This window comes from Lissotriton vulgaris, chromosome 12 (genome assembly GCF_964263255.1).
Source record: "Lissotriton vulgaris chromosome 12, aLisVul1.2, whole genome shotgun sequence".
NCBI lineage: Eukaryota > Metazoa > Chordata > Amphibia > Caudata > Salamandridae > Lissotriton > Lissotriton vulgaris.
This window is the reverse complement of record NC_141700.1, coordinates 661,832,799-661,857,306: the sequence shown is the minus strand read 5'-3', so window position 1 is coordinate 661,857,306 and position 24,508 is coordinate 661,832,799. Positions and strand designations below refer to the sequence as shown.

Sequence of the window (24,508 nt, the reverse complement as noted above, 5' to 3'; positions counted from 1 at the left end):
AATCAAAGATTATTGGCAAATAATGCTAACCAGAAGAAGGTGCAAGCTGGGGATGAACCCACTGAAGTGCTTTGGTTGGTGCAGCTTTTGAATAAGATACTTATACAACAAGAAAGGGAAGGGAGTATGAAATAAGTAAGATGGAAGAATTAAGTACTAGGACGTGTAGAGTAAGATAGAATAAAACACATGTGGTATTCTTTAAGTGTATTTATCATTAGTAAATCACTTTAGAAAGTTTCTGATGCATTTATGTGCCATATAGCCTCACTGGCTTGTATTGGGTCATCTAATTTGGTCAGTGATGGGGCTGAATCCCAATGTCAGCTGTTTCTGTCTTGGCTCCCTTGTTGCAGCAACTCTTACTCTTCTCTTGAATAAACCTTCATTCAAGACTCAGCAGCATCTCTTTCATCAAAGTAACTTCACAACTCACAACATTTACAGCAAATACCACTGTGGGGATAGGAGCCTATTAAAAATTGCACCTCAAACACATCCCTTACTGATTCTTCACCTGCTACACTTCAGATATTCCTTGCCAAGCACCAATTCACGTAGTATGCCACTAAACAAACATTAACATATACTCAGAAGGGACCAAAGGAGGAAGAGAATTAGGGAGATAGGCTTGGTATGAAGTGCACAGAAAGAAGGAGGGTACAAGAGACAAGAAAGTTACAAAGAGGAAGGTCATGCGAAATCGTAGTAAAGAGAAAAGTGGGAAAGGCATATTAATGCAAAGCGTGAATTAAATAAAAAGGGAAGTAGAGAGGACAAAAGGGTTGCTAGAAAGTAGTTATGAACAGAGGGCTTGTTTCACAAAGGTAAACTTACACTTTTGTGTAAGCTTATATTTGTTTGCTATTCACAAAGGTATTTTACGAGTGGTATTTTTATGTTTATCTTTTTGAGTCAGGCCCACAGTATTTATTCCATAAAAGCGCGTTAGGTATGAGGAAACATTAAACAGGAAGGAATAAAAATATATTATTGTAGGTATTTGTTCAAAGTATGAGTTTTGAAGACAAGAAGGAAAGGCCATTGTTACTGAAAGTAAACAGCTGTATTAGAAAAAACAGTAGGAACAATACATGCTTTTAAACAGTCCACGTCCTACACTGTATCCTGGAAAGAAAGATATGCCAATAATCTGTGTATATGTCAAACTTCAAAAGACACTGTGTTATTTAATGTCTTTCATTTGTTTGCATTAGCTTTCCACAGTGATGTACAGTTCAGTCCATACAAAGTTAGTTTCCAAAGACTACATGCTAGAAAACGTAGAGCAAATACACGCGTAATTTCAAGGTGTGAGGATAACCCATCTTTTTGGTACACGCCCTATTTACTTGCCCTAGACATCTAGCATTTGACTTGAGGAGCCTGCGGACCATGTTCCTGATACACGTCGGTTTCCCTAGAAAAAGGAATCCTCAGTAATTGTGCAATATCGTTTTGAGCACTTGCATAATGGTCAATCATGGGGTACGAATTACGGCCAGATGGAGCTCCCCCCTGTTATTACGATGCAACAGCCACTACCGTGGTGGTCGCAGCTATGGCAGAGCAAATATGCCTGAATAGGTTGCTGCAAATGTGTACAACACTCGCAGATAACATCTGATATGTGCACACATGCATAACATATGTTGGGATATGCCTTGTGCACCCCATACCCCATTTCTGGAGTGTGGCCCAATGTCCACAGTCCAGTCATAAGGGACACACACCACAGAAGGATGTACCTGGATTCCGGCGCCCACAGGATCGTTCTCATTGGGCTTCAGCTTCCGAGGTGTAGGGGGGACCCGGAGGAAAGGATCCACGTCAGAGACTGCTGGAGAGAAGCAGATTAGGGTGAGTATGCACCCCAAATCCTTTGTTTCTGATGACTTGAGGCAGCCGGTCGGACCGCCGAGGTCGGGTCATCGGAAACTCACATCGTAATCCGGAGGCGGTCGCAGATCCCTGTACAGCTCCATGGAAGCAGTTTATCTGAGACCACCATCTCTGCGGTCGGAGTAAAGCTGTTGGAGTCGTCAGTCTTTCAATGGTCGGTCGATGGAAAGGAGGATGTATTTTTGCTTGCTTTCATTAAGACCAGAGGCACTAGAACAATTGTCAGACTAAGGGTGTTGCTATCAATGTGACATCAGGAAAGTCATAGTGGTCGTGGAAAATCTAAAAGTTACACAAAGTGTAGCAAATGAGCCCCACCCATTCTGCAGGGGACTGGCAGGGGAGCATTATGTTCCCAGTGGTTCATTTTAGAGCACATTGCCTCAAATATAAGACTAAATCGTGGTGTGCTAGGCTGTTGCCTTTTACAGAAAGGGAAGACTGAGGGCCCCGCCCAGGTGCTAACATTTCTGGGTATTGAGCTAGATACGGTCAAAGGGCAATCCAGACTACCGGCAGACAAAGTGGGTGACTTGAGACAGGAGATTGGTGCAATGTTGGGTAAGGGCAGCGCAACACTGGAACGGGTGCAGAGTTTGTTGGGCAAGCTGAATTTCGCTGCAAGAGTTATCCCGGCTGGCAAGGTGTTCTCCCGCAGGTTGGCTAAGGCGACGGCGGGCATGGTGAAAAAACATCACCTAGTGCGTCTGGGAGCGGGCTTGAGAGCGGACCTGATCATGTGGGACGAATTCCTGAGAAATTTCAATGGTACAATAATCTGGAGGGCCCCCTGGGAGAGCAGCCAAGGCATATGTTTATTTTCTGATGCATCAGGGAGAGTAGGCTTTGGAGTAATATTTCGTGAACAATGGTGCGCCATGAAATGGCCTGACGCATGGCGCAAGAAAGGGGTGACGGCGAATATCACTGTCCTCAAACTTTTTCCCATCGTGGTGGCTTTGCACTTATGGCGAGCTGGACTGGGCGACAGGAAGGTGGTGTTCTGGTCTGACAACCTTGCTGTAGTTCAGGCAATTAACGGCTTGAGCGCAAACTGCCCGTTGGTTCTGAGCCTGCTGCGAGAGTTAGTCAGGGCTGGGTTGCGGTACAACATCGAGTTTAAAGCTAGACATGTAGAGGGTGTCAAGAATGTGGCAGCTGACGCTCTCTCTCGCTTTCAGCTGTCACGTTTCCGGGAGGCATGGCTGCAGGCGAGCGAAGAGATGACACCGTTCCCGGCAGAGTATTGGCGACTCCTTCGGTGGGGGAGCGCTTGAAACAGATGGGCCAGCGTTCCCTGGCACAATCTACGAGGAGGAGATATGCGTCCCAGCTGGACACCTTCCGAGCAGTGACAAAGTACCTTGGTGCAACAGAAGGGGGCTTGAAGGGGCAAGTTGAGGGGTTTGTGGTGTGGGCGAACGAATCCGGCAAGTCCCATTCTTGGGTGTACAGCCACCTGGCCGCACTTAAGCACGAAACCAGGCTGAATGGTGAAGAGGACCCTACGGGAGCTTTTAGGATTAGGGCGGCGCTGAAGGGTTGGGCGCGGGATGAGGTCATGACTTCCGGATAAGAGAGCCGGGATAGAGTTCTCTGCCCTGAAATGCATGGTGGACACAGTGCCAGCGGTGGCTAGCTCGGCCTTCGAGGCCCAACTTTTTGCAACAGCGTTCTGCCTGGCCTTCTTCGGAGCCTTCCGGGTCAGCGAGCTAGTGGTAAGGTCCAAAAACGACAGGTCCGGGAGAGCACTGGACATGTTAGATGTGAATGCTAGGGATTCTCTGGTCTTATGGTTGCGCAAATCCAAAACTGATCAGGCCGGGAAGGGAGTGGCCATAACATTACATGCTTTCGAGGACCCCAGATATTGCCCGGTGACTTTGGTACGGGAGTACTTGAAAATTAGACCCCTGCTGGCGGGACCTTTCCTGATCCACGCAGACGGCATGCCACTGACTAAGTTTCAATTTGAGAGGGTGATGGAGAAGGTATTGGCGAAGGCTGGATTGTCAGCTGCTGAGGTTGGCAAGAAATTTTCCAGCCATTCTTTCAGAATAGGGGCAGCCACAGCAGCATTCAGGGCGGGCCTGGGGGAAGAAGGGGTTAAAAGAGTGGGGAGATGGTCATCAGCATGTTACCAAAGATATGTACGCCCGTGAGGATAAGGGGCACGAGAATGTGATGGTGGCATTTTGCTACGCAGCCTGGGCAGTGCCAGTTATTTTTAAGGAGTGGGTGGCTGAATAAAGGGGTGAAACCATTTGCTTGTCAATGCAATGCCGATTCTGGTCCGTTTCCCTTTGGAGCATTTGAGTTTTGAAAAACAACTTTGGAGTGCTAATATTTGATTTCGTTTGCTGTGCAGTATTTCGAATAAAAGGGGTGAAACCATTTGCTTGTCAATGCAATGCCGATCTGATCCGTTTCCCTTTGGAACATTTGAGTTTTGAAAAACAACTTTGGAGTGCTATCATTTGATTTCGTTTGCTGTGCGGTATTTTGAATAAAAGTTTAATGCCAACGGTGTCTTTTCTTGCAGTTGACTGCTGCGTGTGGGTGATGGGGCATTCGTACGTCTCCAGACTCGAACAATGGGCGTCACACAGGAAATGGGAGTTGGCCTTTGCAAAGACACGGATAATATGGATGGGCTCACCGGGAATGAGATGGGGTCAGCTGAAGCGCAGGCTGGAGCAGGGCGTGGCAGCCTGGGGGGGACCTCCCAACATTCTAGTGATACACTTGGGTGGTAATGACCTGGTAACCATGGGGAGGCGAGCCTTAGTGGAGGCCATGCAGCGGGAGTTCACGGCGATAACAAACGAGCTGGGGATCACTGAATTGGTATGGTCAGAGATTGTTCCACGCAGGACATGGAGGGGAGCACGGTCACCCCTTGCTATTGAGCAAGGCAGGAGAAGGGTGAACAGGGCTATGCAAAAATTCATGGAGAAGAGGGGCCTGGGGTTTATTAGGCACGCACTAATACAGGAAAGGACTGTGGGTTACTACGAAAAGGATGGGGTTCACTTGTCCGGGATTGGTATGGATGTTTTTCTCCTTGACTTACAGGAAGCGTTAGCGGCAGCAGGGTGCGTTTGATATGAGGGTGCTAGGTATAAAGTGCAAAGTGGCTAGGTGGTGGGGGGCTCTGTCTTCGTCGGGGGCCTCATCCAGAGCTGTGGCGGAGTACAGGGCGATCTGGAAGCAGATGGACAGTAAGGGTACCTCTGCGGCAGAAGGAGACAGCAATACCTCTGCCTGGCACAGTAGGGGTGCCCGAGCCAAGAACCTGGAGCCGAGGGGGTTCCAGGAAACAACGTCGGCGCCCCGTTAGTCCTTCGGGCGGTCGGGGGGCCTGAACCGACCGGGGGTGTGCCTCATCGCTCCGCCCTGACAGGGGGGGCGGGAGTAAACGAGATAACTATCAAAGTATTGCACCGTCAAGAGCATCGACTTACCGTGCAAATTGGCTAAATTAGGCATGCGGGTCAGCGAGGGGCTGCCGCTTTGGATCGCCTGTAAGATGACCCACCTATCTGCTACTTGTATGCAATAAACCTGCACCACCGTTTTTCCCACAATTATGTCTCATGAGTCTTCTTGGTTTGTAAGTGTATGGGCGCAATGTGGAGCGAGCGATGGCGGTGTGTACACTATGCCGCTGGCCGCGCGACACGAAGGGGAGGTAACGCGAGACAGCGTCCTAGTGACACATGCCTCGCGAGCATAACGTCAGCAGCGCGCCGGAGGGTGCCGCCCCTTTAGAAAGTGGCCAATGCAAGGCGAGCGTGCGAGGGGGGGCGGACCCAGGGCCTTTATCTAGGACTGCGTGGCTGTGTCCTTCCTCTTTCCGCCGCGTTTCCGTCCTGACTGCTCTGCGCTGTTCCCACCCTGGCCCTGACCCAGCAGCAGAGCAGCAGGTTGGTGTGAGCAATTAATGGTCTGTTTTGTGTTGCAGGCGGAGTCACAGGGCGATCTGGAAGCAGATGGACAGTAAGGGTACCTCTGCGGCAGAAGGAGACAGCAATACCTCTGCCTGGCACAGTAGGGGTGCCCGAGCCAAGAACCTGGAGCCGAGGGGGTTCCAGGAAACAACGTCGGCGCCCCGTTAGTCCTTCGGGCGGTCGGGGGGCCTGAACCGACCGGGGGTGTGCCTCATCGCTCCGCCCTGACAGGGGGGGCGGGAGTAAACGAGATAACTATCAAAGTATTGCACCGTCAAGAGCATCGACTTACCGTGCAAATTGGCTAAATTAGGCATGCGGGTCAGCGAGGGGCTGCCGCTTTGGATCGCCTGTAAGATGACCCACCTATCTGCTACTTGTATGCAATAAACCTGCACCACCGTTTTTCCCACAATTATGTCTCATGAGTCTTCTTGGTTTGTAAGTGTATGGGCGCAATGTGGAGCGAGCGATGGCGGTGTGTACACTATGGGGTCGGAGTAAAGCTGTTGGAGTCGTCAGTCTTTCAATGGTCGGTCGATGGAAAGGAGGATGTATTTTTGCTTGCTTTCATTAAGACCAGAGGCACTAGAACAATTGTCAGACTAAGGGTGTTGCTATCAATGTGACATCAGGAAAGTCATAGTGGTCGTGGAAAATCTAAAAGTTACACAAAGTGTAGCAAATGAGCCCCACCCATTCTGCAGGGGACTGGCAGGGGAGCATTATGTTCCCAGTGGTTCATTTTAGAGCACATTGCCTCAAATATAAGACTAAATCGTGGTGTGCTAGGCTGTTGCCTTTTACAGAAAGAATATATATTTTTCATTAAAATGAACACTAAATCTGCATCATCCAATCAGCTTTACTGTTACACCTAAGTGGCTTACAAATGAGAGCGCTGATTTCTGCACAGATTTATCATTTGTGGATCACACAAGTGAAGTGTATTGGCTTGTTTTGATCCTATTACAATGTTTGTTTCCATCATGGTTCAGAATTTGAAAAACAACGTGGCTCATTTGAATGTTTCTTGCCACTCGGTTTTAAATATTTGTGTTCATTTCTGCAGGCTCACCTCTTTTGTTCTTTTCCTTTACTTGCCCATGGCTTTTGTCATGTTGCTTATGATTTCGGTTTCTGACTATTATGTTTTCTGGTGTTATCACTATGTTGCATTATTTTTGTACGGATGTAAATCAATATAAATATATATATAAAAAAGGAAATGCAACAGGATGTAAAAAAAAATTAGAGTCCTCTTTATTGGTGGTCATTCCTCTTCCAACGACCTGCAAAGGTGCCTTGGGGGTGCTGTAGCTGCTCCCGAAACCACTACTTACTGGTCCCATGATTAAGACCCATAGCAAATTTCATAGCCTACCGCCAGTGGATCCTGCATGTTTTGTGGCTGTTTCGCAGTGGCCAGATGTGGCCTACAGTTACGCTTGACACATCATAGTGAACAATAGGGTGTTGGATAAGGTCCTCCAATATGCAACAGCCAGAGACCTGTGTAGCGCTAATACTGCCAGGTAAGTTGCCTGCACATAAATAGGTATCCATTTTCTAAACAACATGTCCACCTTCCCATTTTCTTTCTTGCAACACCAAGGAGGAGGTAGCTTGAGCTCAGCCTAAACTTTTTGTAGCAGAAATAAAAACATCTCATTCTAGGTTTTGTCTTGGTTATCAAACAACTTATGTAGCCTTTATGTTGAAAGGCCTCCTTCCTTGCTGGGCACCACCCCTCGTATTGGAACATTAATTAGAACATTGGAATATTGGGAGCTCCACTGAAAACAACAGAGTAGAAGCCCGGAGCGGCAACATTCCAATGTTTGTTCACAGCTGTTGCTGTGAACAAAAGGCCTTACGGGGTCTTCGGCTCGGGGCTTTAATGCTGGAGCGGGCGTTTAACGGCTGATAGAGCCTGCTACAGTGGGCTCTAAGACTATAATGAAAGTGCACACCTGCAGCTTTCCTTCACATGTTAAAAAAGTCAGGGACGGTTATTGGAGCTGTTGATAAGCTCTAAAGGCTTATATTTGGATTCTACGAGCACATTGGCCGCAAATATATGCTTTTTGAACTGCAAGTGTAAACTTGAGGAGAATGAGACAAAATCAGTTGAGGTATTAACCACTTTGATGCTGATGACGAGCTCAGCTCGTCATCAAGCTTACCTGCCGTGTGCTGATGACGAGCTGAGCTCGTCATGTAACGCGGTAATTTAAAAAATGCCGCACACAGCGGGAAAAGCCGTCGCAGCAATGCGGTTAAAGGTTTTCAGGTCCCTGCACATGTGCTCCAAACGTATTTATAGGCTTTGAAGCAAGCCTGAACTGTTTTAATGAAGAGACAGCTAATACCAGTAGATACAGTCAAATGCTGGAGCGCTTGTCTTTTTTCTTTGCCGGTAGGAATTTTAGTTTAAACTTGGACATGGTTGCTGTCACAAAGTATTCAACTTGGATCCAGCAAAACGTCGAACATGCTTGGCTTCAAGCTCTGTTTTACACAGGAAAGTATGTGGGTTTAAAACGTAAATCTGGGATGTGGTATGGCTTCTTTGTATCGGATATACTGGCTGAGGCTGCCAGTAATTCTCACTGAGAAGGCTGAAAGAATTGGTGTAAGCAAAAAACAGTCACTTTTAAGTGATCTTGTGTTCCGTTCCTTACCAATTGCATTCTGGAGGAACAAGTTTGTTGAGCTCTTCCAAAGACTTTTCTGAACGATATTCCTAAAGAAAACACAGAAAACAATGAAGTGCAACTGTGTAAATCACTGTTTATGAAGTAAATACTTTTCAGGTGTTTAACATAACAATTACAAGTTTAAAAAGAAAACACATATACCTACAAACACACATCACCACTAATAGCTCATAAAAGCAAGCATTGCCAAAGCCAATAGGTCTCGCCTATACTAGAGCTATTTGCTTTTGGCACTGAGTTTTTGCTATGTTGTACACCAGAGTTGCTGTTGTTCTGCATGGCTAAAAGTTAATGGCACGGAGTGTCCTAGAGTGGAGCGGGGGAAGTAGAGTGTCAAAGACTGGATTTGTTGGAGTAGAGTTGAGTGAGTAGGGTGTCAGAGTCGGGTAGACGGGATTAGAATTCAGTGGCGGAGTGTCAGAGTGCAGTGTCAAAGAGTAGAGTGGCGTAGAGTGCAGTGGCGTAGAGTGGAATAGGGTGGGGTGGGCTAGAGTGGATTGAGGCAGTGTGAGGGGTTGGATTGGTGTAGATTCAGGTGGATTGGATTGGGGTAGAGTGGGTTAGGTGGGGTGGGTTGGAGTGGGGTGGATTGGAGTGGGCGGACTGGATGGGGTGGAATGGAGTGGGGTGGATTGAAATGGGGTGAGGCAGATTGAATTGGGGTGGACTGGAATGGGTGCATTAGATTGGTCTGGGGTGGATAGGAGTGGAGAGATGTGGATTGGATTCGAGTGGGGTGGAGTGGAGGGGGTGGATTGGATTGGGGTGGATTGAAGTAGGGTGGAGTGGATTGAAGTGGGTAGACTGGACTGTAATGGGGTGGATTGGAGTGTGGTGGGCTGGATGGATTGGATGGATGGATGGATTGGATTCAGTGCGGTGGATGAACTGGGGTGGGTGGATTGGAATAGAGTGGGGTAGATGGTACTTCAGTGGAGTGGGGTGGATTGGATGGGTAGGGCGGGTTAGATTGGAGTGAGGTAGATTGAAATGAGGTGTGGTGAATTGGATTGGGGCGGGTGGACTTGGGTGGGCCAGTTGTATTGGCATGGAGTGGGGTGAATTGGATTCGATTGGGTTGCTGTGGGGTGGATTGGATTAGAGTGAGGTGGATTGGATTGAGTGAGGTGGATTGGATTGAGATGAATTGGATTAGAGTGAGGTGGATTGGATTGAATGGGATGGATAGGAATGGATTGTATTGGGATGGACTGTATTGGGATGGGTTGGATTGGATTGGATTGGGATGGATTGGATTGGGATTGGGAGGATTGAAGGGTGGCGGACTGGAGTGGGGCGGATTGTTTTGGATTGGAGTAGGGCACATTGTTTTAGATTGGAGTGGGCCAGATTGTTTTGGATTGGAGTGGGCCAGATTGCTTTGGATTGGAGTGGGCCAGATTGCTTTGGATTGGAGTGGGCCAGATTGCTTTGGATTGGAGTGGGGCAGATTGGAGTGGAACAGATTGTTCTTGATTGAGTGGGGCATATTCTTTTGGATTGGAGTGGGGTGGTTTGTTTTGGATTAGAGTGGGGCTGATTGGTGTGGGGAAGATTGGAGTGGGGCATATTGTTTTAGATTGGAGTGAAGCAGATTGTTTTGGATTGGAATGGGGCAGATTGTTTTGGAGTGAGTGGGGCAGATTCTTTTGGATTAGTTTGGGACAGATTGTTTTGGCTTGGAGTGGGGCAGATTGGTGTGGGGTGGATTGTTTTGGATTGAGTGAGGCAGATTCTTTTGGATTGGACTATTATTATTAGTTACATTTGTTAGGCGCACAAATCATCCCTAAGGGGATCTCTAGGGCACATTGGTTGGGGCATACTCTTTTGGATTAAAGTGGGGTTGATTGGGGTGGACTGGATAGGAGTGGGGTGGACTGGGGAGGGAGGGAGTGGATTAGATTGGGGTGAGGTGGATTGGATCAGAGTGGGGTAAATTAGATTGGACTAGATTGGGGAGGATTGGATTGGTGTGGAGTGGGGTGGGGTAAATTGGAGTGGGGCAGGATTGGGATGGATTGGAGTGTGGTGAATTGGAATGGAGTGGGTGGATTGGGGTGAGGCAGACTGTTTTGGATTGGAGTGGGGCAGATTGTTTTGGACTGGAGCGGGGCAGATTGGAGTGGGGCAGACAGTTTTGAATTAAAGTGGGGCGGATTGTTTTGGATTGGAGTGGGGCAGATTGGAGTTGGGTGCATTGGGAGGATTGGAGTGTGGTGGATGGGAGTGGATTAGACTGAGGTGAGTGGTTTAGATTGGAGTGGGGTGGGCTAGATTGGATTGGTCTATGGTGGGCTAGATAGATTAGGGCAGATTGGTGTGAGGGAGGTGTATTAGCATGGATTGGAGCAGATTAGAGCGGGTTGTATTGGGGTGTATGGCATGATTATGTGTTAAAGTATAATTTCAGAAATTACACATAAGAAATAATGATGCATTGCAATAAAATAATCCTCATCTTTAGAGAATAGCGACCACGAGCAAAATCAAAAGAAAATATGAGTGCAAAGTGAAAAAAGCAGAGTTGGTAAAATAAAAGAAAGTTAACTTTAGAAAATAAATCTTTGCAATTCTGTTTATCCTGCTGGGCACGTATTGCCAGTCACACACCTTCTGTTTGCAGGCCACTTAAAGTATCTCAACCACGTTGGGAGCAGGGGACGGTACTAATCGAGGTGAATCAATCTGTGCTTGGTCCCTGCTCAACAGAGGGGAATGAAAAGGATGTTAGGTCTGCCTTGACGAATTGTGAGGCTGTAATACCACAATCAGCTATTTATTTGAAAGTCCTTAAAGTGTGTTTATGTTATAAAGGTAAAAGTGGGGAAGGTGGATTACATTCCCTTTAAATCAGGTTGTGTAACACAACAATACTTCGGAAAGTTTGGTAGAGGCAGGGCAGAGCGGATGTCTATGAACACACTGACCTCAAAACTTTTGACTACAAAACTATCGACTGAAAAAAAGTAAACTGCAAAAAAGGTGTCTAAAAAAAAAAAGTCCCTCCTTTTGATCTTCACAAAAATAGTGGGGAGCCTTACAAATGTTGAAGTCCCCGGTTACAGATTTGTTTTCCACTCCAATCAGTTTACAAAACATCTCAGATATTACCTGGTGTTCAGCCTGTAGCAGTACGCTATTTCTGCTTCACCTCCCAGTACTCTCGGAAATGCCTCTGGCAAGTTTTTTTGTGGCAGCACAAATGCAATAATGACAAGAGCAAATAACGTATTGTCCGGTTATTCCAGTAATTAATGAAACAAATGCAAATATTGGGGAAATACCTGAAAGTGTATCACCACTATCCGAGCCATTTAGCGGCTCAGAACATTACTGCCCCCTTTGACCTAAATGATATTCAACACGTGAAGATTAATATCTAGTAAAAGTGTTAAAAAAGGAAAAGGTCATGAGGACCAAGAATTTTGCAGTCTCTAGAAATGTGGTCTTCCAATTGTTTAGATTTCAACTGCTTTAATCTTCAATACCTTACATTTTAAAATATTATTCAAGGGACCTTTTTGGGATATTTATTTTAGGTCAGTCCTAGAGACCGTTTTAGTTTTGTTGCAAAGCAACAAAAAAAAAATCATAAATATTCATACCTATGCATATACACTCTCATAGAAGGGCTTTGGCTCAGCACTGTTCATTCATTGGTAGGTTTAATTGTCAGTCACAATTTGCTTCTGCCCATACAGCAAAGGGCCAGACCACTTCAGTCATTGACTATTTTGTACTTTAACTAATGACATCTTGCCTGTTCACATGTGCAAATCTACCCAAAAATGAATGCACCAGCTCTAGTGCTCATTGTCCAATACTGTACATTGGCACTGCATTTTTAAGCATTATTGTATATTTAAACTGTCCTCAGCCCAAAGTTCTTCATTTTTGTAGTCTACCTTTACAAGGACAAAATCGCATAAGTCTTAGGCAGTCAAATGTCAGGGTTGCAGAAAAGTTTACCTATCTGAGACTTAATATATGTCTATCCACTGGTCATTAGTGCAATCAAGAGTCACTTTGTTTGATCTGCTTTGAAGTAAATAAATACTTGCCCCCAGATTCACAGATTTTAACTATCTCTTAGGTCTACAAATGCTGGGCATATAAAAAAAAAGAAAAATACATTGTCCACTGGGTCATATTTACAATGGCACCTTCTTTTGAGGTACCTTGCCATCTTCCAACCTTGGAAATTGATATAAAAATATCCACGTACCTGGATGAACGCCACTGTGACTACAATCAATATTGCCTAAGTGAAAAAAGACAATAAACAACAGTTAGTATTTTATTATATTGTTTTTTAAATGTATTTATTTATTATATTGTATTTACCACTGTTTTGCTCATCACTACAACTTCTCTGACGGTCCCAAATGTACTACTATAGGGAAGGGATTCCACGAGAAAGGAGCATAAAAAATAACAAAAATGCATACACATAGCCACTTCACCCAAAATACTATTAACAGTGTAAAAAGCGAACAGTATTGCTCAAAAGGAGATCTTGTGAGATTTGTTTTAATTAATTTACTCACCTACATACGTCTCATTCATTCGATTACCAACCAAAAATAATATAGCTGTGGAATTCAACCCTGCCCCAAACAACAACAAAAATAGCACTGCAAAATACATTGTTTTAAAAAAAAAAACATAAAGGGTGTTTGCAATTAGTGGGTAAAAGTGCATTCACAATAGTGACTACTGGCAGTCACAATTCATTTCCTCGAGTAGCACTGTAGTAAAGAGCACAGGACAGATATATCTGAACAGTGTGAAACAGAAAACAACGCTGTGCCACAGATTCAGCAGAGAATGGGATAGTGGGTCATAATTACAAGTGTTATCACCGTATTAAATAGAAAATTGTATTTCATTAAGAACATTGTAAGACCCCCTAACCCGGAACTAAGAGAAGAGGACAATGGAAGGATTTTGTATTTCGAGGGATGACCTTCATTGACCTATGATGACGTGTTTTTGAGAAAGAGGCACTGTATCATCTCATCCATATGCTCATGGAATTGCCAGAACAATATAACTTACTTGTCCTCCTAGCCAGATACATATAATTCTTAGAATGCAGTACATCTCTAAAGGTTCTTCTTAGAAAAATACCCTGAATATTGCTTAATTGCTTATTTCATGTTTTGTGTAATACCCAGTATGCACTTTCGCAACTGAGAGGGTCCAGAGATGCAGGAAAGAAAAAGGGAGCTTGGAGCAAAAATTAGTCAATCGCAGCAGTACCCAGCTGAGGCTCTCCATCTTGGTATGGATGTTCATTTTTGCATGGATTCCTCCTCGCCCTCGATTGGTTGTGCATCATCAATAGAAACATATCCTGGTGATGGATTAGCGAGTGGAGAAGTTTAGTGAGGACAGGAAATGTACCTTCATGAAGGTGGGAAGTCTAAACGGGGCAGCTTGACATTCCATAAGAGACCCAGAAATGTTGGGTCATCAAAGCACTGTGAAAACTCTAGAAATGTCCCTTCGGTCATATCTTCTGTGCGAAGGCGTTCTATAGAGGTAAATAGTGAGCGGTTATTGCAATTGCATTTATATAGTGCTTACTACCCGGGAAAAGGTTAAGCAGGCACCCAGTTGCTCTCGCTTAGAGAAGAGCTGCTAGAAAGTGTTTTTATAGCAGCTTTTTGTTTTGGAATGAAGGAATGGAGACAGTCAAATTGACCTCCAGAATGCATTGTTTTATCAGGGTTAGAAGGGGGGACAATGTTATGAGGAATCAAAAGGAAGCTGTGATTGGGTAACTTTGAAACCTTTGGGCAAGGCCAGCTGTGGATCATTCAAAGGTTGATAGCCTAAAAGGAGGCCATACATTTAGGTCAGTCAAAATCCTCTGTGCAGGTTGAGGTGAGGGTGGGAGTCATCTCTATATGTGGAAGTCAATGATGTATTCGTAGGTGATGTGGACTTTTTTTAATGGGTCAGAGAGAAACTCAATGGAGAATGCCAAGCCTTTCTGCAGTATTAAATCTTGGGCCTAGCAGTACGAGGTAGGGTAGAGCGTGGCAGAATACAGAGGTGGCAGGGGCACACAGAGGAACAGGGCTCATCACGTCAAAGTTGTTTTAGAAATTGTTCAATAAGCTAAAATGTGCGTTTGTTTAGTGGCGAGATTTAATTGTAATAAAACAAGAAAATACGCCAGATTACGCTTTTCCATTGTACCACCACTAAATAAACAAGCACCAATCAGAATGCAGAAATTATGATTCAAGCCAATCAAAAATAAGGGTGGAAAGTTGGCGAAGCTTCCCCTGCTATACTGTATACAGCATCTCTCAATGAGACAGCGCATGCGCTGCCTAGCCGAGACCTAAAAACGCTTAATTTTGAGCAAATATGGCATTCAATCCAGGATCAATGTCAAACACAGGGGTGTTATTAGAACGGGACATGCCCGATAACCCGACACAAATATTGTGCTTGAACCAATAAGAAAAAATTAGAAAGTAAATATGTATTGAAGATTTCTCCATTAGGCACTATGACTGGTCTTGTCAACCAATGGTCTCCAGTACACACATAATGAATATGTATGCTACAGAATTGCACAGAATGAGTTTCAGTGTAAATTATTGATTTGCCGATCTAAATATCTAATTACATTTTAATATTTGTGGGTCGATGAGCTCAGCCCTCCTAGAATCCCTGTTAAAATCATTACATTTAATGATCAGATTCTGATATGTTTTAAGTCGGCTAAAATTATAAAAACCAACAGACAGAGGAAAAGGAAGATTCTGAATTATTGTTTGTGATATATTCGTTTTTCATTAAAAAATGCAACATAACAATGTAGTACACCAAAAATACAGATACTGCTGTTTACTTTTGATTCTGCAATTTCGTAAAATCTTGGCTAACTGTGAAATAACTATCTAGCATATAGCATGGTTACCGGAGATATTAATGTAGTGGTAGCAGAATCCAGCACTGACGTAATACTCGTGTAATATAAATATGATGTCAGGGTATGCTGCCTTCTCAATCTCAAGTCAATCCAAGATTTGTCTAAATTTTTGCCAGCACTGTTCTTTGTCTTGTGTTCTAAAGTGCACAATTGTGAGACGAGGTGTTCACTATTTATCAGACTATGGCTCCAAAGCTCTGCGGTGTAGACACCCCTGCACCCAAAATACTTCAGGCAAAACAACGTTTCCAAAGGAGTGGTATTTTTGCTTTGCGCTCTACCTAGCCAACAACTGCAAACATTTTACCAAGAGGCTGACCAAGTGCCCAAGGTCTGTCAATAGGAATGCACCGGATACAACAAATTTAGAAGCCTCTTTTCTGTAGTCAATTCAAGCAATATATATCTACCATAACTCTTCACAATCCCCAAGATGTAGCTTTTCCAGAGCATCAAACTTTGCTGCAGTGTTATATCCTCGAAATAGCAGTGGATCTATGCTGTTGCCATGCACGCTCACAATTAGAAAGATACAATCAATGGCCAGCCCGGTTGACTCTGATTAAAAATAATTGCAAGTGGGTTGCTGGGGTCAAATTGGTGCATCCATAACAGGGCACCAGAGCCTCATTGTCACTTTGCAAGATCCCCCCTCGTCACTTTCATAACTTGTTTATTTACTTATTGATGGTGTATAGCACTTACATGTGTAGAAATACACCTTAAAGACCAGGAACGTGCCCTGTGCTTTGTCTGCTATGAGCTATATCGGTTATGGATCTGATGGTCACTTAACGAGCCTTTGTCTGCTATGAGCTATATAAGCTGTGTGCTGCTAGTCACTTAACAAGCCTTTGTCTGCTATGAGCTATATGGTCTGAGGTTCTGCTGGTCTCTTGATGAGCCTTTGTCTGCTATGAGCTATATTAGGGGTGGTTCTACTGGTCACTTAACGAACCTTTGTCTGCTATGAGCTATATTGGAGATGGTTCTGCTGGTCACTTAACGAGCTTTTGTCTGCTATGAGCTATGTGGTCTGTGGTTCTGCCGGTCACTTAACGAGCCTTTGTCTGCTATGAGCTATATTTGGAGTGGTTCTGCTGGTCACTTACCAAACCTTTGTCTGCTATGACCTATAATGGAGATGGTTCTGCTGGTCACTTAACGAGCTTTTGTCTGCTATGAGCTATATTGGAGATGGTTCTTCTGGTCACTTAATTGGCTCTTTATTGCTCTGTTCAAGCAGTTTGATAACCAGCCCAAGGCAGCTGCTGCAGATACTCCTGAGAATTGTGTTAGTGGTCAGGGACAGCAGTGGGTGTGGATTGGGTAGGAAGAGAGGACATGTAAGAACTGTTGCAGGTCTTGGCTTGACACGTTTTGCGCTCTGTGACCTGATACCAGACCAAGGAGAGAAGCGACTTACCGTTGTTTTGTATATCTTCTGGGGTGCCTTTAAAAAGAATGATTTAAGAGGAGGTCAACCCAGTTCGAAAAAAAGCCTTTTGGTCAATGGCTGCAGCATTCATACCAAACAGAGCCCTTTCCTCTCGGCTCTGCAGTGCAAATCTTAGCGTTCCTTGTATAGTTTCAGTTTGCGCCGGTTCCATTTTGACACTATGCTATGGAGGCGAGTACCTCGAGCAGGGATCACTGAATACCCCTAGTCCGATAAAGAGTCTATTTTAACATTTCTACAGGGGCAGACTGATTTTTATCTCACTATACAGCGTGGATGTATCCGCTTCCGCTCTTATTTTCCAAGGCAATGACTAATCAGAAGCACTATATGAGGCATCGGTGGTCAATGAGTATCTTTGCTTGAGCTAAGCCCTGGTCCAGGAGATGCCACCAACCAACAAACAAAGATTGTTGGAAACTCTCTACAACAGTGTTTCATGTGAACGCTTCTGAGTACTCACCACTGTAATGCTGACTGCATCTTCATACTCTTTAGTGATGATACTGACTAGGGCGGAGCCCAGCAGCAACAGGATGAGAGGATTTGTAAACTGAAACGAGCGAAAAAACATTTTTATTTTTATAGTGGTCTAACACAGAAAAACTGCAAACTAGCATCTTTAAAAGCAAAAAATATTCTTGCCTGGCATCACTGGCAATTACTCAATGCCAGGGGTACTGTCTTACTTTTTAATTATCTTTTTTTATTTCAACATTGCGAGAGTATACAATCATTACAAATCAGTACATAAGGAATTACGGTAGTATAGAAGGTACAGTTGCACAATCGGATTATATTCAAACTAGCTAGTATATCATTACAGACCATCATCACTTTCCTCACGTGCGAACCCACCATCTCTTCCACAGCCCCACTGGACAACTGGGAGAACACACATATTACCCCTATAATCATTCCATTTACCCCATATCTTGTTCCACTTATTGGGACAACCTCTGCCTTAGATGGCCTTTTCCACCACCATGGACCATTCCATAGCCTTCTCCCCCTTGCTCAACGTTGGGGACTCGCGCCCCCCTTGTCTGGGCAATGTTTCTCTTAGCAATCATCACCCCAAGGGTGGCACCAGGGGTCCAGTCTTGAACCATTTGGTCAATAGGTAGGGCAAGCAGAGGACTGATAGTGAAAGGTGCTGAACACAAACAATATGTGGCAGGACTGGGCAGACAGGGGCGGCTCTAGGCTCATGGCGGCCCTGGGCAGGGAGCGTAGGTAGGGGACCCTGGGAGAGGGGGTCCGGGCTGAGCACGGAGGCCAGTGAAGAGGGGGGGAGGGGGGGGGGGGTCAGGGTGTTTGGAAGTGGAAAAGAGGCCGCCAAATCCGTGCCAGGGGCCTCCACGCAAACACGCAAATATGTATCCATCCTCAGAGGATTATTATATTAAGGATATATATTAGCGTGGTGGCCCCTGGGGTCTGGCGGCCCTGTGCAGGTGCACAGCTTGCACTTGCCTAAGGCCGCCTATGGGGCCGAGAATGTGGTATGCTAGGCAGCCCAGCGCACGTTTCTCCGCATGACCGAGTCAACTTTGGACCATATGGAAACAATATGCTGTCAGCTGCGCATTGTGTGCATCACCTGATGACTCCAGAAAAGTGATTCTTAACCTTTTCCCTTCTGTGGACCCCCACTGAACCACTACTGGAAGAGCAATTCCTATGACGTGAACTTCATACAAATAAAACAATAGAGAAACTATTAAGCATCAAATATATACACAAATTATAAAATATTGTATTTTACTCACAAAAAAATATATGGGAACATTGAAATTTTAATATGAAGGTTGGCGCTTTTCAAAACCGTTAAAAGTTATCTTTCTAAAAGAAATTGATATACTGGACTCTAGCATATCACAGAGTCTTTTTTGCCCTAGTCCGTGCTCTCTTTATCAGAGCGTACCAGTGCTGCTTTAATTGAGGCCATCAATGGCCTGTGCCAGATTTCTTTTGTTGTACCCGCACTGATCCCACGAATCAATATCAGAATACCAAATTCATTTTAGCTTCCAGTTTCTAATTCCTTAACATTTACAGAGCGATTTAAAATTGTCAATTTATGCTTTAAGTATGGGTAATTTACTAATCTGTTAATATTATTTATTTTCTAAAGAGTCACGGTCCACCTGAGTAGGCGTTGCGATCCGGCCAGGGTCTGCGGACCATTGACTCAGAATCAGGGCCGTAAAACTTTTAATTCCGGTGATGCGGGTAACTTCCTGGTGTGAGAAACTTTTATATGCTTCTGAAACTTACTGCAACTGCAGCTTGCTGCTCTAAGTGCTATCATCCATGACCACAGTAACCCACTCTCATACAGCCAACATATTCAAAGCTATGCCTAGATGCAAGAGAGCAAAACACTAGGCACTCTTCCTCGAGACCAAACACTGGCAGGTCATCACCAGTGTACCGGGGCAGGGCAGCTGTCCCCTATCTCAGTTGGGCAACCATAGCTGCCACCTGGTCCCAGTGGTTCATTAGAGCTCATCCATGAAGCACTGGGAGGCAGGCAGGAAACAACTTTTAATTTGGAAATCATCATAATCAATATCTACAACGCAAGATCATCTTGTGATTATTTTTAAATCTGAAACATTCAATAATCTTTCCTAAAAATTCCCAAAACATAGGATGAGAAAAGGTTCCTAGCTTGTCCCAATGGTATACATAGACACAGGTGTGGATTGCAACTATTGACAAACAGTTACTTAATAATACATCACAAATCCATACATTCCAATACGAGCAAACCGCTGCATTCACCAATTTCTGCAATAATGGAACAGAGATGTGGAATGATATATAATAAACAATGACTTAAAAAGGTAAAAAATGATCCACTTTTCAAAAATAGAAAAAACATACAACAATGTAACCAACAAATTCATGATAGCAAGACATTAACCAAAACACCTACAAAACCATTCATGAGCACTTCTTCCCAACTATACTTAAGGGCCAACCCAATACACACTTCCACCCTCGAACATATATCAAAGAAAGCGCCCCATCTACAGATATTCATAGGAACCATTTCATTCATTGGAACATCTCCAAAACTCAAGCTGAATTTATCTCACTTCTGAAACTTTAACCATCTATCGCACCGGAGCTGAACACGAATATATTGTTGTTTCACACCTGATTCCATGGACCAACCTAGCTCCATTTCCCAAGGACACTAAGGTATCCTGAAAATTGATTCCAACATCTGGAGAAGTCAGACCAAGAAAGCTACACTGGTCCACCTTGTTTTGCAATCCTGTGTATCTCTACATCAATGCTGTAAGTGTTTCAGTAGCACCATCAAAGCTATTGTGTACTCTGAAACGTACACACATCCCTCACTACTCTTACACATTTAATTAGATCTCATCCTGGCTCACACTATCATGCCATGCGTCTTGACAGTATTATTACAATGTGTTACAAAAATGTACCTGCTATGTCTGAACTGGGGTGGCAGAGTGGGCTACAGAACGGTGATGGATTAAACCCAGACCTGTTGACTGGGTGTGAGTGTTTGATTGGTTCAGATGCTCCGTCCATCACCACCACCCCCTTTTGTACCAGCGTGTGGGGAGGCAGAAGAAATAAGACTCCTTATTTACTATTCTTTGGACGAAAAAACACAGTGTTTGCACATCAACTGGTTTGCCAGCCAAGAATATGTTCACACTGCGACGGATTTACTAATTGTTCAAAGTGCAAAAAGTGACATTTGGTATGATCCCTACTCATGCATATTAATGAGTCCGAAAACCCTTTGCACAACTTTCCAAGTTACTGTGAATGCAGGGATGGAAGATTGTAAGGCATAGGAGACATCAATTCCTGCAATGGGGTTCATATGTTGCAACTTCCGTCCTATAAAGCAAGAGCAGGTGCGGTTTTTAAAAAAAAAGTAGGTGTAAAGGGAATTGTGGAAGCATGCAGTGTGCCCTTTGACCTCCATACGCGCCACCCAATCAGCACAACCCACATTCACAAAGCAAACACTCTCTCTCACGGACAACCCCATAACCTAGAAATGTGGAGCTTTCTGGAGAGCACAGCTTAAAGCTGAGATTGTTCTGCTTGTGTCCCTCTTAAATTCCTAAAGGCAGAAAATTAATGAGCCGGAAGTGTTAGGGAATGTAACTTAAATAATATTTATTATCTCTGGGATTTTAACTCAAGAAGCTGCAATCCACCATTGCTGGAATATAAAACTATGCAAGTGTGGTACATTTCCAGACAGAAATTGCTCAGAGGAAGCTAGAGTATGGTGTTCAAAGTGCAGTCTCTAAGGTGTAGCCCTTTCAGGCCTTTACTCTGCCACGCCAAGAGTGGGTGGGGGGGGAATTAAGATCACCCCTTGAGGAGGACCTCTAAAGAACTTGCCATACCCTGAGGACCCTATGAACTGGTTGGGATAACACCATGCATGGTCGAACGTGCGAGGGGCAGATGTCTCAAGGAGCTGCGCATATAAGTCCATCCTCAACAGGCAACAGGAGTAGTAGACGGTGAGGCTTATTATTCAGGAGCAATCTTAAAGGACCCAGGTGTAAATGCCCCACACCACTGGTCGCTGGCTCATCGTTTAAAGTGTTTCTGCCCACTTTGTGTAGGAGCCTTCTGGGTCTTCAAGGCCGGAGATGGAGGAAGGGCTCGGACCCATGGTGATGGAGCGAAGGAAGATTACCTCACATGTGTGATGGGAAAGCGCTGGAGAGTGTTTCCAAGATTGAATGCATTTCAAGCGAGTTGTCTATAGTTATGCCCTGCTGTGATAAGTGCACATGTAAATAAACTTCCAGTATATGGCATTGAGTCATCAGTGAAAGTGCGATTATTCCTCCAGCATTATCTCACAGGGAGGGTTTCCTGAGTCCTAGAGACCGGATAGAGGCACAAAACATTATATGAAGATCTTGCAAGATAATTTATATCGCTGGAGTACAGGCAGCACAATGGATTAGTGCCGCAATTGAGGCCAGTGATTTTTTTGCGAGTGGAACCTGGCGTAAATTCCAGTTATTGGGTTTTACATATTTGTGTAATGTTAAATCTGTGCTTTTGCACAATTTTCACAAGTGGAAGACTGGCTAAAGTGAAGAAAAAAAAAACTGCATCCGACAGTGAATAGGTGTACCGTGATTTTTCAACCTAAGGGCATACCCAGAATATAGTTTCACTCTGATGACTGACCAATTTATTAATAAGGAATCTTGCGTGGGATGCCTGTAAGCACACATCTTGAGCACAGTCTTCTGGCAGACAACCGTCGTCGCATAATTTTCACAAAACCATGTAGATTACATATGGAAGAAATTAAATTTCGACAATTCCTACGACAATCGCAGGGATGCGGAGTGAAGACATACAGTGACCATATGAAGAAGACAGAACAACATTTTCCTACATGTCACAAAAAACGAGCCCTAGCCCAATGCGCTAGTGTCCTGGAAGCTGGGCTGCTTCCCCATTTGTGATCTTCTCCAATTCTTACCTCATTTCTCACCATTTAGAAAAGTGATGATCATATAAACAAGACCAAAGCTTAGTGCGGAAGCAGATAAACCACTTCCTGTTTCCATGAGTGCAACGAAGAGTCTTAGCGAGAGTCCGTCCTCTGTTTACTGAGGATTTAAACATTACAGGGAAACGGGCGTCTTCATAAAGGCTGTGGGCATTTGTCCAAAAACAGGCCTAATGTGCCCAGCTGAAAGCAGGGCGAACCACTAATCACGTTTTTGGTTTAGAAACTAAAGCCCAAGTACACAACATGATCTTAGCCATGGAAGAAAGTGAGGCTGGACAATTTAAAGCTGTACAATTGCTGGAGTACTGGCGGTGCGCCACGATTGATAAATTCTCTGACCTAACCTGCTACTTTGTAGCAACAGAACACAGCTTCCTTTCTAAAAAAAAAAATTAAAAAAAAGTGCACGTTAAGTAGACTCAACCTTTGTGGGAAAATTTAACACAGCATTCGAAAAGCTACTCTGCCATAGAAAGCCCTGGGGTATCCTGGAGTTTGCCTAATGGTTCTTTCCTCCTATGTACTTTGACAAGTCTGCCCACATCCTTTTTCTAAACCTTCTTGCCCAGGCTACTCCAACGAGCAGCTCGCGAGCTACTGGGCGCTCTCCACCTACCTGGAAGTAGTTGTCTGATGTTTTGCGCTGCCTACTAAATTAGAACCTATTTTACACCAAACTCAGAGAGTACCTGATGGGAAAATATGTGAATTTTCAGAGCTCATTAGCTGCAGTTTGCAGAAAAATTGTTGCATTTTCAAACCACATATTTAATGCTGCAATTGGAGTGATAAATTATGCGGCATTGGAGACACCTAGTTACTAATAGTATTACCTTGTTGCAAAGGGCATTGCAGTTATGGCTGTTATTACCCATGTAGCAGCATACCAAATCTACAAATTCTTTTTAGATTGAAGGCTGTGAGACAGCACATGCACTGTCTGTTGCAAGGTTTATTCTTAGTTTAGAGTGTGCTTATTATTGCTTACCACTGCTTGGCTTTTGGATACTCATTTCCTTGCTTCCTATGCATTAGGTCTTGTGGGCTTTCCTTCCTCATCTCCGTTTGTCCCTCATCTTGAGCATGGACGCAATAGTTGTGCCCTTCCACTGCTTGCTTTTCAAGTGCTACTTTTTTCCTTTTGTTTAAGCACTCCATGAGAGTGCACGTGCTTTCCAGTTCTCTCCCTTGTATACTTCTCTCAGTGTAATTCTCTCTCACCCATGTTCTTCTCCCCTACTCCCTTGCATTGCTTTCTTGCCCATGTGCTTCTCTCCACCAGATCCATTCTGCACTTTTTCACCCGTTTGCTTTCCCTACTCATTCCCTCCACGTTTCCCCCACCTGTGCCCTCCGTGTTGCCTCTCCCTCGCATCCCTTGTTTTGCTTCCGCCCGCACCTGCCCGTGTTGCTACAGCCCCAGTCACAAATGTTGCTTCTACCCCGCACCTGTGCCCCGCAAGGTTGTATTTGTCCCGGTTGCTATTACCCTCCGCGTGTTACTTCCACCTCATTCATAAAAATAAAACGCTTTTGCTAGTTTTTTCTTTTTGGTTATCAATCCAACATGGAAAGGTAACTTAAAAGAAAAAAATGTAGCCAGTCATATATATATGTACATTTGAATTGTATTTTTAGCCTTGCTACACAGCATCAGTGATGCTGCGCAGCATGGCTAAGGACCATTGGGAAAGCTAATTGATCGCAAAGGCGAGACCTATTGGCTTTGCCAATACTTGTTTACATTACTGTTGGCAACTAGGCCTGATGCAAAGGGGTAATCACTGCATAGTAATCTTGCATGTGTTGCCTAATATGCAGTCTTGTCTGGTTTGGACACTATTCCAACACCAACAATATTAGTAGCTCAGGATGTCTTTATTTGAGCATAAGTAGCTCTTCTTACAAAAACCTGCTCTACACTAACTCAAACCTCTTAATCCAACTTTCCTTGACTTTTTTTATCCT

General features: G+C 44.4%; 1 protein-coding gene across 2 annotated transcripts in view; it reads right to left on the bottom strand.

Moving 5' to 3' along the window:
* ATP2C2 (ATPase secretory pathway Ca2+ transporting 2) overlaps positions 1-24,508 on the bottom strand; it is a 319,746-nt gene that overhangs the window by 146,159 nt on the left and 149,079 nt on the right. For both annotated transcript variants that reach the window (XM_086945837.1, XM_086945838.1), the window contains exons 4-6: positions 17,450-17,539; positions 12,801-12,836; positions 8,537-8,598 (exon numbers count right to left, since the gene is read on the bottom strand). In XM_086945837.1, coding sequence (XP_086801963.1) covers positions 8,537-8,598; positions 12,801-12,836; positions 17,450-17,539 — 188 coding nt within the window. The remainder of the gene's footprint in view (positions 1-8,536; positions 8,599-12,800; positions 12,837-17,449; positions 17,540-24,508) is intronic.